Source organism: Sphaerodactylus townsendi, linkage group LG04 (genome assembly GCF_021028975.2).
Source record: "Sphaerodactylus townsendi isolate TG3544 linkage group LG04, MPM_Stown_v2.3, whole genome shotgun sequence".
Taxonomy (NCBI): Eukaryota; Metazoa; Chordata; class Lepidosauria; order Squamata; family Sphaerodactylidae; genus Sphaerodactylus; species Sphaerodactylus townsendi.
Window position 1 is genome coordinate 87,803,998 of NC_059428.1, and position 17,102 is coordinate 87,821,099.

Below are 17,102 nucleotides of genomic sequence, written 5' to 3' on the forward strand. Positions count from 1 at the left end.
AGAAGTTTTTGGGGCCATACCGGGTGATTAAAGTGATTAATTCGGTAACGGCCGAGTTGGAGTTGCCCAAGAGGTTTCGGGGGGTGCACTCGGTATTCCATAGTAGCCTGCTGAAGGCAGCACCCCCTCCGGACAAATGGCATGCACGAGAAGAGGCTCCTCCGCCAGAACGGGTAAGAGGGGAACTACACCAGGAGGTGCGCAGTATCTTAGACTCCCGAGTCTACCAGAAGAGTCTGCAGTACTTGGTGGCATGGACCCATTTCCCGGAGGGGATGAACGAGTGGGTGGACACTGGACATGTTAGCGCACCACGCTTAGTACAGGCGTTCCATAAAGCCTACCCAGAACGCCTGAATCCGTGATACACACGTGAGGAGCTGGATGTTCATGAAGAAGTAGCTTTAAAGTGAGACTAAGGGATCTCTGCACCGTGCAGCCTTGAGTAAAGCACCTGAAGCAATTCAATTTATTACGGTTTTTACCAATGTAATTGATTTTCATCACATGTAGATTTTGGATAAAAATAAATCAGAGATTCAAGCTTATTAAATATATATTATTATATATTATATATATACACACACTTATTATATATTATATATATACACACACACAATATTTTTAGACAAAAACATTCCTTGTACAACACTTGTTTTACTATTTGCATACAAATAGTAAAACAAGTCATTTAACTGAATTACAGATAGTCATTTAAAAGAAAACTAAGTCCACTCTGCCAAGACCATTAGCTATCCACCATCAAGATTCATAATCTGCTTGCTCTAATTAACAAATTGACACTGCTCTCATGCTTAAATTACTAATGATCTCACAGGACACATTTTTTTCTGCAACTGCTGAAAGACTATTAGGACCGATATCCAATCGTATACAAATACTGTTGCAAACAAGAATACTGTTGTTATAATCCTCATATAGACCAGTTTACACATTCTCCATGAAACTACAAGCCTATCCACAATGGAGAATATCTCAAATGCTTCTTGTGGTTTTAAAATAACTGGATTCAAATTAAAGCTGTGAACATTCAGATCGCTTTCCTCACTCATATCTCAGTGAAATTACAACCTCATGTAAGAAGACAGAAAAATTAATCAACTGATAGGATGAGATAATATTGCCTAATAAAAACAACATTGCACTTACCTGTTACTGTTGTTCATTGAGTGGTCTTCTGTGCATACACACAGTGGGACTTGGTACACAGTGCACTTGGTACAAGTAAGCCACAGAGATGAATCTTTAAACTTTAAGCTCTTGCTCTATAGAAAGCGCCTCCCCATCCCCATCTCAACTGAAAAGGTGGGAACTTTCCTGCCCAAATTGTCATGTGAGGAGGAGGAGGGGAAGGTCTCATCCCTCAGTCCTTCTGAAGACACAGCAGGCTCAGGTAAGTGCCAACACTCAGCTAAGTCCATTGATACCATATCATATTTAAATTGCAGCCTAGGGAAGGAGGGAGGGATGTGTGTATGCACAGAAGACCACCCAATGAACAACAGTAACAGGTAAGTGCAACATTGGGTTTGGGTTTTTTTTTTCATTTTCATAGTCTATCTATGAATCCTCACAGTGGAAGAGTAGCAAACTTACTTTGATCCAGAAAAAACAGGAGAGTCTTTCGTTCTAAATTTGGATGCCAAGTAAACAAGCTGTTGCTTTAAAAAGTACTTCATGCTAGCTTAAGCGTATTCCAGTAATATTACATTGATACATAGCTTAAATTCAGTCTTGTAGGTACAACTCTTATTTAAAAAATAATTCCTCAGTCTAATTAGAACCCAACATTTCTCCACTAGAATAGAATAAAACAGAATCACCACAGCAAAAGTGGGAAATCAGTGATGTGGACCACAAATATACTTCACTTGTGTAAAACAGGGATGCAGCATCAGGGACTTTTAAAATTACTCTGTATTAAGTGAACCGCTGTGTTGACCCTTGCTTATGAATTTAAAAAAATACTTTGCTGGATAGGATTCAAGGATCATCTAGACAAAATCTCTTTGCAAACATTCCAGAAACATTCTGATACTAGTTGGTCACCCAGAAATGTACCAGTAATTAATTGAAGGACTTATATCTACCTTTTGCGCTTATCTGTACGGCATGATGATAATATCATGTTAGCAATATACCAGCAAAGAATGTTTTTTCTCGCAAACATTTTTCTTAATGGAAAAGATTTTAAAAATGCATTAGTTAAACCATTATTATTGAACCATTAAATATGTAGACTGTGTGGGTTTAAAAAAAGGCGGCATGACTTTATTGCAGACATGGATTTTGGAGGGCATTCTCTTTTTAGATAAATCTTTCACTAATAATAGCAACAGTTACACATACGGCATTATTTCTCTTCTGTCTCCATTAAGTGCATATTTAAATTAGCAGCTGCTCTGGAAAACTCACTGTTGTTCACTGTACATAGGTAATATATATGCATAAAAAATTTCAGAATTGTTTTACTGAATTCCAGAAAACAGGACGTTGGAAGCATTTATATAGTAAAAAAACAGATTTTACATTTAATACTGATTTTTCCTTGGGAACCCCCCCCCCCTATAACTAGTTTAAAAGCTGCTTTCCCACCACGCTTATTGCAACTATCATTTTACTGAACAACTGGAGCAGTTGAAAACAACTGTAAAGAGGAAGAACACAAGCTAGATATAATAATAATACTCTGGCTGGGTAAAATATTAGACAATTTTTTGCTAAAGAATATGCTGGGAGGCCATGAACAAGATTATTTACCTTGAGCTGCAGTTCCTTTCATCAGGTTTTGTTGGAGAAGACTTGTGTTCTTCAGCTTCCCTTGAATTTTCTGTTTGCCTCCTTGTTTCAGCGGATACTTTCTGCAAAAGGTTTTATAACATGCTAAAGTACCAAATCATCAAATTTTAAGTCTTCAGAAAAATATATTATTACGCACCCCCTCATTTGTGGGTTTGCTGAAAGTCCATAATGTATCTAGTCTTATGCTGATTTGGCTTAAAGCACTATAGAATTCCACTCAGCTTGGATGGGTTTGCAATTCTTGCTCTCAAGTTACTAATTCATCTGACTGGTATAAGAGGAAAGAACTCTAAGCATGTGCATTTTCTGTGCAGCAATAACCTCAGTTACCTGCAAGGAATTTAGGACTCTCGCCTGAATTTGTCAGTGGGTGTGAGAGAAAGCTCCCATATCTTTCAAAAACAGTTAAGAGCTGGATCGTATGGGCATTAGTTATCTTAAATCAACACCTAAAACCATGGGAACCTTAAATCTATTGACTGAGTAATACACAGAGCTGCCCAATAAAGGAAAAATGGCTTTTGAAGCTGTGTTGAAACGAAGTGAATATATGTACGCTCAAAAAGGAAACAGAAAACTGATTCAAGAAGGGAATAGCTTCTAATAACACAATCTTACTAGGACACATACATTTTCTTCACTTCTCACAATCTTATTTTGAAATTGTGAGAAATACACATCAAAAGAACTCTGCCAAATCAGGTTAAAAGATGGTCCGGTCCAGCGTTCCATATCCAGCAGTGTTCAGCCACCAATGAAGACACCTGAGAACTGCTCCAAATATAGACAGTTTATAACATCAGGAATCTATGTTAGGTCTGAATTTCCCAAGGAACCAGTGTTATAAACATCTCACGTGCAATCTGGCATGGGGAACAACAGAGATAGCGGAAGCCATGAATCCCCAGAGTTCTGGGATGCAGATGGCCTTTTGAAATCTTTTAGCAGAAAAAGCAATGGTCAAGGACTGAATGACCTTTAACTAAAAAAACAACAAAGAACCTTTATTGACATAACAATGAAATTGGTAAATAAGGTTTTTTTCCACATGGAATCCAAAACCACCCCAATAAAATCTGTGGTTTATGTAGGATCTAAATGGAACTTTGCTATCACCATACCCAGGTTAGTTAATATTTGGAAGGCAAAAGCCAAATCACATTCAAAAAATTGTTAGGATGGAGTGACAAATAACTAATCATCTTGGCAGGGAAGCACAGCACAATCCTTTGACATTAAGAAAGCAACTACAGCTGACATGCATTTAGTGAAAATAAGTGGGATGGTAGCCAATCCAAAAGGTGACACATTATATTCATAGAAGTTACTTCCATACTCAGATCTTAGATACTTTTTATAGGACTGGTGAATTGATACATAAAAATAGGCATCCTTTAAGTCTAGGACCACAAACCAGATATTCTCCAAAAATATAGGTTTCTGAAAGGGAAATTATTCTATATGTGGATGTTTAAATACTTATATTAAGATGTCTGAAAGTCTAAAGACATGATGAACAGTCACCTTCAAATAAGTTTTAAAAACCTGTAATATTTTATTGCTAGTCCTCACATGGAATATAAAAAACAGCCAAACATGCCACAGCCAATCAAAAATTGTGCAAGAGGGGGGTACATGGGGCTAAAGTCTATGGCCCCTTCCACACTGGCCATGTAGAGCAGTGTGGGGCCAGTAAAAATGCCGGTGTGGGGGAGGTGTTTGCACTGCTGCCGCTGCTGGAGCACAGCTGCAGCAGTGAATACCCCCCACACTGGCATTTTCTTGACTCGCTCATTGGGCGAATCTTTGGAAAAAAACCAGTGTCCACCTGGTGCCGAGTGAACGGCATCGGGCTAACTCTGGCGTTTTCCTCCTGCCAGTGCAGATCCCCTCTTACCTCTTCTCCCGGCCACCGTCGCTGTGGAGAGGTTAGGGGACACACCTCCTGGCCTCCAGTTCTGGAGGCGTTGTCATGGCCATGGGGGCGTGTCCCCTGGCCTCTCCATAGTGACACTGGCGGGGCTGTGCGAAATGTAGGCCATTTTAATCTCTACCACATTTTAAAAATAATTGCTATCATAGAATCCACATTCGTCCACAGTGCCATACCACTATCATTGAGAAATCCTACAAGATCTCAAAAAGTGGAAAGCAATAATCAGTTGAGACCTCATCAGTGTGTAAAATAATGTATTGATACCATTTTTATGTGGGACTGCTATTGGATAAACAGGTGGTAGTTAAAGCCAGAGGTTTCAGTCAGCTGCAACTTTTCTTGGGTCAAACAAAACAAAAAACGCTGCCAGAGTAGCACAGGCCTTGGTTACAGCTAAATTAGACTAATATAATGGACTTTACACATGACTGCCCTTGATGAGAATTTGGAAGCCACAGATGGTAGAAAATGTTTTACCCCAAAATCTGACTGGATTGAGTCATAGAGACCAAATCACACCAGCCTTATTTCACCTACAATGGCTCTCAGATAGCTTCTGGGTTTCAAAGTGTTTTAAAGCACTATATGGCTTGGGGTCAAACTTACCTTAATAATTGCCTACTGACATTGCCTACCTAAGTATTGTGCTCATCTTCCAGGGCCCTTTTTGGGATGCCATCACCATTTAAGGGTAAATGAGGACACAATCCCCAAAAAGGTCTTCTTGACCATTGCACCAAAACTATGAATTCCATACCTTGATCAATGTTTCTATCAGTGGGTGAAGATTGACCTGTTTCATTTGGAATTCCTTTACTGATGCTTGTTTCTGTTTAAGTGTTCGTTATTATTAATTGCCCAAAAAGTGCTCTTCCCATATTTAGATTTTTTAAAACTGTTCCTTGATATAGAAGAGCATTTATGCTTACAAGATTACTCTATCTCTTAAGTAATGCAAGGTCAAATACAAAGGACCTCATGCTCTGATAGATGTTGTGATTGTGCTTCTTGGCAGACAGTAACTTTGAAGCACTGCTTACTGGAATGCAGTACTTTTTGCTGTATTAGGGATTTGTAGATTAATCCTCTCTTCTGTGATAATGAGAAGTTGTTAACATCAGATAAGGTTAAGAAACTCTTGGCAGGTGTGGATTTAGGAGTTACTTTGACTGTAGTCAAATTCTTGCTCATTTAATTAAATTTAAAGGACCTCCAGTGTGGTAGCTGGTTGGTTATTTAAATTACTTATTTTTTGTTGTAACTAATGGGACACTGCTTGAAGCCTAAATGATCATTATCATTAAAGTTATTATTAATTGTATTTATAACATGTATTTTTAAAACCTTGTTTGACTAGCTTTGATTGTTCACTGCCTTGGGGATTTTGAGTTGGGTGGAAAGGCAATATAAAGATATTTTAAATAAAATAACAGCAACTTTCCCATTCATCCACTTTGGGACAATTCTTATACAGGTTTTTTTTTTACCTTTTGAATATTTTGGTGTCACCCACAATGAGTACTTCATCATCTATCCCTAACTCCAGATTATTTAAGAATAAACAAAATAGCACTTATTCCAATACAAATCTTTGCAGGATACTACTGCTTGCTTCTCTCCTTTGTCCATTTGCTGAATGCCTATTCTTCCCAGTTTTCAGTCTATTAGAGGACCCTCACATTTATCCCAAGATTCATAGCTGTATTCAAGAGGATTGTTGAAGGAACTCTGCCAAAAGTCTGTGTATTTAATAGATAATGTCTACCCATATTCTAACTGGCACTCTCACATTCAGATTGGTAAAGAAGGAGACATTGAATCATCACTCCTAAATAGTAACAGCACATTTATGTTTACACTATTGTAAACTTAAAATTAATAACTGATTGAAATTGAAAAAGGAAGCATGGCTTTACTGGTTTTCCAATTATTACAGAATCCCTGAAACTATTAAGGGTATGGGCTACAGCCAACACACACCAACAGAATGGCAGAGCACACAGGTAGATTAAACAGATCCGGACTGATTTATGCTTGTGAAGCTAACCCCCTGATCATTTCATTATGATTGCAACATTTCTATTCTGCCCATTTATTCCACAATTGAACTTTGAGGAAGCTTTGAAGCAGAAACAGCTTTGAGATAGAATGGCAAATGTTGGGTGAAGTGCAGATTGTGCCTATGGTGAAATAGTTAATAATTGCTACAAATAAGTGGTGAAGCAGTCACACATCTGCTTCTTGACAAGTAACTCAAACTGAATTCACAAATGCATTTTCTTCAGTGTACAACTGCATTATCAAGTGTTGACTTCTACATGTGAAATAGTATTCACATGCCAAATACTACAGAGGTTTCATATCCCCTCTAAACACTACATAATCAGAAGGAATGCTGGAACATGAACACCTTTGAAAAGGCATTCACTTCCCAGTGACAGAAACCATGAACTGTTCCCCTAATCAAGGTCCACCATCTAGGCTTATTATGAAGTACACTAGGCCAGATTTGGTGGTGGAGAAACTATTGGGGACTCAAAAGAGAGGTGGAATATGGAAAATTTAGCCAGTAGAACTCACTGCTGAGAAGATTCCTAGGATGAACAGACAATATCAGCCTGTCAAGTAACAATGTCTGAATTATGCTCTCCTCTGGTCTGTGCTTTTTTACATATATTTTCAAAGATTCTCAGGGATAGGAATAAATGCAGCTCTTACCTGTTTGTGGAAATCAGTAGAAGGGGATGACCTGGATCGCTCATGTGTGTACTGCGATTTCTCAAATTGTTCATGGCCAGCATCAAGGATGTTGTCAGCTGAATGGTATCTTCCTGAATTCCTAGTCTCTAGAGGTTTCTTCTGCTGTTTCCATGAAGCTTGATACTCTGCAAAAGTTTCTAGCCTCTGAGGTTGTGCAGATTTTGTTTTCTGGCCAGTGTTAATGACAATGTCTTTGGATTTGTTATAAGCACCAAGAGTATTTTCAATTCCAAAAGAAGCTGCCCGCATTCTCCTTACATACCATGATGACTCAGCCACACCCTCATGAGAATTTCTGCGATGACTACCAGGCTGTCCTTCAGATCGACCACAGGGTATATTTACCTGAGAAGATTTCTGGTAGGCAGGCTTACTTGTTTCTTCAAAGAACTTCCACCTATCAGCAAAAGAACCTAAAGCTTCTTCAGAAGTGGTTGGACGACGCTGTGGGTGGTAATCATCATCTGATACTCCCACTTCATTCATCTTCTCAGGCTCAGAATAAGATTTCAGTTTCTGTTCTGCTGTGAACCTTTTTCTACCACCAATCCGAGAAATGTGGTGGTTGCTGGCAGGTGAGCTCTGTTTAGAAGACTGTGTAGCCTCACGGAAGCCAAATTCATCTTCAGAAACCAGAGCCAACAATGTAGAGTTATAATTATTTGTCTTCCTGTCTGGAAAACAATCTGTAGAACTGGGTTCCAAGTCTCTGCGCTGGAAAGAGGTTGCCCTCAACACTCTAGCCTGGGCCTCTTTGAGATTATCCTTGTATTCATTATAGTTTTCTGATGAAGGATTCACCTTCTCTGCAGAATCAGGTTTCCAGCTCTCAGTGAACTTTTCTGACTCAGTTGATTCTGCTAAGGTAGCTGTGCTTTTACTTTTCTGCAGTTTTGCTCTCCTCATCTGGATCTCATTTCTTAGGGTGGTAGCAAAACGATCACTCCTTCGTGCATTTTTACTCAGATGAGCATCAAACATGGGCTGTCTGTTAATTCCAGTTTCAGAACCTTTGTCAGGCTGGTTTTTTCCTTCCTGAGCTAATGAATGCAACATTGGGGTCTTCTGAGGAGAAATTTTGTGCTTTTCTTCCTGACCCCATTTAACATCTTTTGGGGTAGTTTTGTCATCTGACATTAGGACACATTCCTGAGTATATTCTTGCTCATTGTAACTACTGTGGTTCTCAAAATTCTTAGTCTGTTCTGATTTTTCAGGGTAGCTAAACTTTTTGGAATCTTCCGCCATAGCAGTCCTAACATCCTCTCCTTCATCACCTACAGAATAATTGCTTTTTTCACATGTATCCAGAGGAAGGTCAACAGGTTGCTGAGGTAGATAATATTTTGGGCTTTGGGTCCTCATGGCTACAGCAGGATTCTCATGTGGTCTAGCAGAGCCATGAGCACTTATTCCAGAATTCCAACATTCATCGTTTAGCTGTAGTGGTCTCAAATTTCCCTGAGCAGGCTGTTTCGTTGTCACACAATAGTAGCGACTTAGCCCAGTGATATCTATTTTCTCCTCAGAACTGATGTCAGAAGCAGCAGCAGCAGCACTGAATGTTCTAGTCTGGTTGAACTGGAGGTTGTATTTGTCGGCAGACCTTTCCTGAATGCCAGCATAAGAGGAAAGATGCCACTGTTCTTTAGGCAATGCAGAATTCTTTGAATTGTGAAAGAAAGTGCTTTCATCACTGTACTGGCGCTGATGTTGATGACAGTGATGCCCATATATGGACTGTGCAAATCGAATGTCACTACTGGACAGGGACGAATGCAGCCTGTTGGCATTTCCCACATTGTTGTTGACTCTGTCACCTGCACAAGGCAAATTATAATCCAGACTGAGATCAGACCTATGTGATGGGTTGCCACTTCGCTTCTCATCTGAGGTCTTCTCAATTACTCTAGCGGCTCGCTTTTGTTGTTCTGCAACTTCAATACTCCAGTCGTTCCTGGCTTGGGGTCTATGTAGGACTTCAAAGTGCTTAGTGCTCTGCATACCTTCTGAGTAAAGAGGGGCATGGGTTCTTTCGTGACTTTTGGTGGCAGCAAAACTATCGCTACGGAGAGGAGGTAGTGGGGGAGGAGGAGAGGGTGACTTTTTTTTCTCTGGGACATACCAAACAGGTCCAAAATTTGACCTTCCAGACCCAGAGTACTTTGAATCAGAATGATCTTCTAGTCGGGGGCTCTTACTGTTGTTCTCATACTGTGGCGGAAGTGGGAAGCAAGCAGACTTATCCTCTAATCCTCCATTATCACTTAGAAATGAGGCAGTCTTGCCATTCCCTTGTTTTGGGGTATCCCAATGATTCATTTTGTATAGAACATTCTCTGCAGAGGCAACATCTACATTGGACAGTGTGTGGTCAGGTGTACTGGAGCTGGTGGAAAAAGAGCCATAAGCGGAATCCCTTTTGCTGGGATTTACTAGGTGATCGATGCTGCTGTTGGATTTTGCAGATGAAATCTGTCCATATTGATAGGTTTGGGGTGTGTGATCCCAGCTGTCCATGCTTCCCGCAGAGCTGAATTGATCTGAAGTGCGATGGAGATTTGATTGATCCCATGAGCTTGACAAATCATGGGAAGAGAAGCTGTAGCAAAAAAAAAAAGACCACAAAAAACTTTTATATTCCACACATACAAAACTCCTATTAATTCAACAACCATATGAATTTGACCAGTAATATAAAACTGTCAGCATTACAGAACCAAAATAAATTAGAATTTGCTTATATTAACAACTGTACAGCTACTTCTAAAAAAGGCAACTACAATAACTGTAGTACACCATTAGCTGAGCCCATAGTGAGTTTCCTCAGCTGTCTGCTTGACTTATGAGATCAAATGAATGTTCAGAGAGGGCTTCATTGTTAAGAGCTGCACTAGGAAAGTGTTAACACCTAATCCAATATCCATTCATGTTCCTCTTTTTCCGAGGAACTTTACCTGTTTGCCCAGTTTGCCACTCCCAGTTTGCCACTCAAGCCAAAGGGAAAGAAACTCATGGGCAAATAGGTCCTCAGGGCATAAAAAGCATTGACAAGTTTTCTATTTTAAAATTCATTTCCATGAAGGCATTAGCTAACAAAATAAGAAAATATTCAACAGTTACAAAACAAGAAAATAAAGTAGTGGTTCCTAGAGGTGGAGAGAATAATGAGTGGCTGTCAATAAAATGTTTATGGGAGAAAGGATTCAAAACAACACCAAGGCCCCTTCTGCACATGCAGAATAATGCACTTCAGAGAGAAGCAAGCCTTTATTGGCATAGACAGCAGTAAAACAATAATAAAAACAGATTAAAAAGCATATACAACATAGGATATACATGTTAGGACAAAGGAAATCTACTGGCATTTAGTAATTTCCAGGAGAAAGTCTGCCACTATCATACAGAGAGAAGGATCAGGGTTGTCCAACAAGTAGTGTAATCTAAATAAATCGGGGAGGTCAGGTAAATGTAAGGGAGTGAGATTCACATACTTGGATCTGATTTCCTTGAATCTGAGACAGTGAAGTAATTGGTGGGCCAGAGATTCAACTGAGCCATCGTTACATAGGCACAATCTTTTAGCCTTTTCTTGCTTATTAAATCTGCCATGTAACAAGGCAGAAGGCATAACATTGAACCTGGCGAGCATTATGGCTCTCCTTTGAACAGGGTTTATTAAACAATACAGGTAGTGTGCCAAGTGGCCCCGTTCAAATGGGAGAGAGAAATACAGGGGGGAGCACGTTTTCTTGGCTGAAGTGATTAAGGTGGAGAACTCTCTATCCAATAGTTGACCTTTTAATTTCCTATAAGCTTCTGAATAGGACAAAGGGCAAAGTGAATCCACTGACAGTCCGATAGAGGCAATTTTTTCTTCAATTATGGAAAACCAGGGGTTGGAATGGGTGTCAGAGAGCAGACGGTGGACCAGGGAGCTACGGTCCGAGAGAAAATGAATTCGCAGCCAGAATCTAAAAGTCCTCAGCCAAGCGGCTGATTCCAAGGAGTTTTGACCCTAACTCCAGACAAAGGGCTGCATAGGGCACACAATTTGGGAGTCCAGTTATCTTGTGAGAAAGGATTCACTTTCAATCTATTTTGCAGCTGGATTTTACTGTGCGAAATCGCAAAATTCACGTGCAAACAATTGTGAAAGTGGACTTAAAGTGCATTTTTCTGCGTGTGTGGAAGGGGCTCAAGAGGAACTTTAGTTTAAATCTCAATATTGTATAAAAGCTAACGGCAACACAACTAAAAGGTTTCTATTTTAATGAATGTGGCATGAAGCATGTAGTATTTTCTAACTTAATTGCACCAAAAATCTAAATAATCTTTTAACACCATGGATGGCCAATGCATGACATATTTGCTAAATGCATTGTAAATTAGGAGCTTCTGCATGCTTTTGAACATATTCTACAAAACAGAAAGTCAAATAATTTCATTAAAACTGTTGACAAAGTGACAGATTTTGAGAGATTACAGCTAGATCATGGTATACTTGAATGAGAACAGAAAAGTTTTTACAGCCCAAACAAAGGTGCAATTTAAGTATTGAAGGAGTCTTCACAAAGGTAGTAATTACTACGGACAGATTAATGATCGAAATAGCAATTACGCGTCCTACCCATATTTTATTAATTGTTATGTAGCAAGCATAGACAATATTAGAGAAAGAAATTGTATAACAATTCCTCAAGTGTATATAGGAAAGAGTATGCCTATGTTACTGCCAGGGACATGCCTTGGAATAGGTGTCTCAATTTGTGCCTCCTTGGCTTTATGTAACTGGAGTAAAAATGCATCTTATTTGTAGAAATGTAAGGACAAAGCCCTGAGTCAAACTTGTGTACGGAAGGTTTGCATGATGCTGTTAAGTCCTTTGTAGCTTATCTATACCTTGACCTATGACTGGATTAACCACACTGTGAGAGATGTAGGGAAAGAGCATTGTAATGGAGAAAGGACCATGTCATAATAAGACCCTCTTCCACTGGAAAGGCTCTGAAATTTTCCTTCGACCATCTGAGTACAGTGGGAAACCAAAATTGTTTTGGCCAATAGGGGGCTCTGAGAATCTCTGCAGACCGATCTGAGGCTATTTCTACAATAGTTTTGTGGAGCAACAGGAAGGAAGGGAAGGTTTAGTAGAAGCTGTGCAACCACCTGTGCTGGAAGGCATCTTCCAACAACTCCTTGTCTGTTCCTGCTTTGGAGCAGAATAGATGGCACTTTGCATTGGAACTAGTGGCAAATATGTCAACATGGGGAATCCCTGTTGCCTGAAAACTGGATTTAAACAGTGTGGGTTGTGAGCCCACCCTTATTAAATGTGGGTATTATGATGCTGCTACTGTTGCTATTTTCTACGGGATTTTATTGTGGTTTTAGTTTGTATTTATTGTATATTGTTGATATGTTTTTGCTTCTGTACATCACCCAGAGCCCTCCGGGAATTGGGCGGTCTATGAAATACAATAAATAATAATAGATTTATATGAATCAGACTCAGGTTCCAACCAATGCCTCCAAACCCATACAGAATGGTAAGAATCTACCCAACCCATTAAGGAAGTATCCATAAAAATTGTAAGATTAAAAAGAGAGGTACCCAGTCTGACACATTTAAGTAAATCGTTTTGAAAATTCCCCCACTGAAGAGATTTCAGAGTCTCTTGAAGTATTGAAAGACTAAAACCCTGGGGATCTGCGTTGGTTTTAAAGTTCCTAAGGAACCAATTCTGCAAACAGCTCATGTTTAATCTGGCATGGGGGCCTCTGTAGTGGTTCAAGCAATCAACCTTAGGTGTTTCTGGATGAGGATGGTCTTTTGGAATCTATGTTTGGTAAAGGTGGTGACCAGGGACTGAATGGCCCGGAACTTTGGAATCAGTAAGTATGCCTTAACGGAAATCAAATTCAAAACTGTCACAATGAATTCTATCTTCTGGGTTGGCTGTAATTGGATTTTTCCAGATTAATAACTAAACCTAAATTGGTTAGCATTTGGGAAGCCAAACACAGGTCATGACCCAGAGATTGGTAGGAGGAAGCCACAAGCAAACAGTCATTCAGACAAGGGATACACAGCATATTCCCTTGACAGTAAGAAATCAACCACAGATGACGTGTATTTGGTAAAAATACGAGAGTTGTAGCTAATCCAAAGGGTAATATCATAGCAATTATTTCAATATTCAAACCTTAAAAATTTCCTGTACAATTTGTGGATGGAAATATGAAAATATGCATCCTTTACATCTAGGACCGCAAACCAGACATCATTAGGTAACAAGGGAAAGATGTCTATAAGTGACAGCGTTCAAAACTTTGGAAAGTTTATGGTACTTGTTGAGAAGTCGGAGGTCCAAAATTGGCCTCTTGCAACCACTCTTTTTATCAATGAAAAAATACCTGGAATAAAATTATTTTCCAGAAAAATGTGGACCAAGTTGACAAATAGCTGTGAACAGAAATGGAGAGTGGAGAAGGAGGCAGTGGAAGAAGTTTTAAAAGGTAAGCAGTAACCAAACTTTATTAGAGAAAGAACCCAATGGTCTTGAGTGATTAGAACCCACTGGTCAGCAAACTGACAACCTAACAAGGAAATGGTGATCAATGCCCCAATATAGTCAGGCCACCTGTTTTCTCCTAGATGGTGGATCCCTTATTTGCTCTTTTGCCTATGCTGGGAGGGTCTCCCTTGTTGTTGGGAAACATATTGGGATCTGAACCCCTGGAGATGATGGGATTTTCTGACAGTGATAGGGTCTATCGGAAAAATACTGTTGAGAATGACGAGGGAATTACCTCTGCTTAAAATTCCCAGAGCCCTGGAAGGTGATACTCAAGGATTTTGCAGTAAGTCTGTAGTTGACCCACGTGGTCAGCGCAAGAACGAGACGAGACGCGGAGATAACATCTGGTGGAGATCGCCAGCAGCGGGAGACCGGAGGTCCGTGCTCCTAGCGAGTCTCCCGCATGCCGGTTCCTGGCACCTTTTATTGTTATTCTATCGGGGGCGTGTAGGAGGGAGGACCGGGGGGAGTTCCGGGAGAGCGGGAGGCGGGAGGTCGGGAGATCATCATGTGATGCATGATCTCACCTGGCTACGTGCGGAAAGGAGCGTAAGCGTCTGAGCCTAATCCTCACCTGGGGGCAAGACCATTGTCTCTGCGCCCGGTGATTGAGCCAGACAGTTCATGACCCGTGACTCATGGGGGGATGAGGAGTGGGGGTGCGGTGCGACCGGCAAGGCCGTAGGTCCGTTGGCGTCCCAACGTTCTACCACGGTGCTGCTGGGTCGGCAGTGCATTACTACAAAGTCAACTTTTCCTTGTTCTATCGAGGACAGCATTACTCTCCTAACTGAAAAAGTTATTCCCTTCAAAGGAGAGGTCTTTCACTCTATTGGCACTATTGTCAGAGGGTAAAGACAAAGCCCTGAGTAAAACTACTCCATATACCATGGCTCTGCTAGCACTGTCAGACATATGCTTCACAGTGTTTAACTGCTGTTTATCCAGCCAGAATCCCTCTACAAACAACACCTTGCTCAAGGTCTTTTTGTCTTCTGGTAAAGAGTTAACATATTGTGCAATTCGTTCCCAAACGAACACTTGATAACGTATTATAACAGCAATGAAGTTGGATATTCTAAGACCAAGAGCACCTGGAAGAATGTATTTCTTTCCCTAAAGTGTCTAATTTCATTCCCTCTTAGGGGAAGAATGGGATCCAGAGGGATACCTTGGTGATCATCAAATCGGGTGTAGGGTGATGGAAGAGGAATTCAGACCTTTGCTGTTCAATCTCACATAGATTTTCAGTTTTTTTGGTGGAAGTTTGATTGGAAGATGGCCTAACCCACAAACCCTCTGAATACCCTTGGTCAAAGGAAGGGCAACTGGCCCCGTATCAGCACCGTATAACATGCTCATTATTGGATCTGAAGACTTTGGACTCAACTGAGCAAAGTTAATTTCCAGAGCTTTCACCATCTGGATTATTCACTTTGAGTAGAGCTTGAGGTATTCCAAAGGCGATATGACACCAAGGGGAGTGTCAAGAGGTCCCCAGACTCCTACCTCATCTGTGTAAAGAGCCTCTCCTAGGAAGGGACATTGATGGCCAATGCTGAGAAGACCACTGATCTCAAGTAGATGGAATGTCTCAGAACAGAGGAGATGACAGTGATTGACTCTGGGAAGAGAAAGCTGGCTAATGAGCCAGGAAATCAGACTACGGACAAGACAGTAACAAGCCTCAGTGTCAAGGTTACGATGGCTTATGCTGTAAGGTATTATTTAACTTCTACCTAGTCCTTTTAACAGGAGACTTAGAAGTTGCCTGTTCGGCCACTGAAGCTGAGTAAGGAGTCAGATTAGATGACATCATCAGGGACTGAGGAGATTGAAGGCATATGAGCCTGCTTTAAAGATTTCTCAGTGGGAGTATCCAGTGGAGGGTTTTCTCCCATAATGCAGCCTTAAGCTTGGAAGCAAGTTCATTTCTGGCCTTTGGAATAAAAAAGTGACAAGATGAGCATGTCTTGGAGATGTGATTCTCACTGAGGGAGAAGAGGCATTCATTATGTTCATCATTCTGAGCCATCTTTATTCTACACTTTGAACATTTATTGAATAAGGCCATATTTACAAAGGAAAAAAAGGAAAAGAAAAAACTCCTAGGTAAATGAAGCATTCGGTTGAAACTGGTCTTCTCTTCACAGTGGCACAGAGAGAACTAAGGAAGGAGTGCTTTCTCCACCTCCATCATGTGACTGTTTGGACAGGAAACGACCCGACTCTATGCTTGATACATAGGGGAGGGGGAGTACTCAAAGGCCTCTGTAACTTCGAGAAGACTCCATGGCCAGCCTGCACAGTCCCATGAGAGACTGCACTGAAGACACGATGATGAACTAATACCTACAGACAGTCCTAGAGAAGAAAGGAAAAATACCAGCCAGCGTAGTCCACAGATACACTTCCATTTGGATAACAGAAAATGCTGTATACTAATGACTGCCAGGCATCTGATTGGTCTCATTATGAAAGTTACTTCACACGTAAAAAACTCAAAACGAATTGCACATGGTTGGCAAGAGTGAAACAAGACAAATAATTTTGTTACAATTGAAACTTTCAACAGGAACTCACCTTGCATGATACCGGGAGTGCCATGGAGTGCAGACATTGGTCAAGGGCAGCCGTGATGTGCCAGTCTCAGGCTGGTTCTCAGTAAATTTGGTCGCGTGCCAGGAGTGGGGCCTACAGGCTAGGTCATTTTTTCTGGAACAATAAAAGCAAAGCATAATCATTTTCTCCATACATTTCTAGCAATACTAAGCAAATCAACTGCAAATCAAATCAACTGCAGATTTAATTAACAAATACAAGAAGAATACCGAACCAGGGATGTACATCAGAAAGAAAATGAACCGAAAATAGAGCAGGGAAAAGCCATTTCATTTTTCTCCAGGTTTAATTTTGTGCCAAACAATTATGCCAAAAATGCTGAGTTTTTCCAGTTTTTCTGGGCCACTTTAGTTCAACTATTATTAAAGGGGTGTGTGTGT

General features: G+C 40.4%; 1 protein-coding gene across 2 annotated transcripts in view; it reads right to left on the bottom strand.

Annotated features, from left to right (window-relative positions):
- SHROOM2 (shroom family member 2) overlaps positions 1 to 17,102 on the bottom strand; it is a 125,509-nt gene that overhangs the window by 27,074 nt on the left and 81,333 nt on the right. For both annotated transcript variants that reach the window (XM_048493240.1, XM_048493239.1), the window contains exons 3-5: positions 16,684 to 16,815; positions 7,478 to 10,121; positions 2,782 to 2,882 (exon numbers count right to left, since the gene is read on the bottom strand). In XM_048493240.1, coding sequence (XP_048349197.1) covers positions 2,782 to 2,882; positions 7,478 to 10,121; positions 16,684 to 16,815 — 2,877 coding nt within the window. The remainder of the gene's footprint in view (positions 1 to 2,781; positions 2,883 to 7,477; positions 10,122 to 16,683; positions 16,816 to 17,102) is intronic.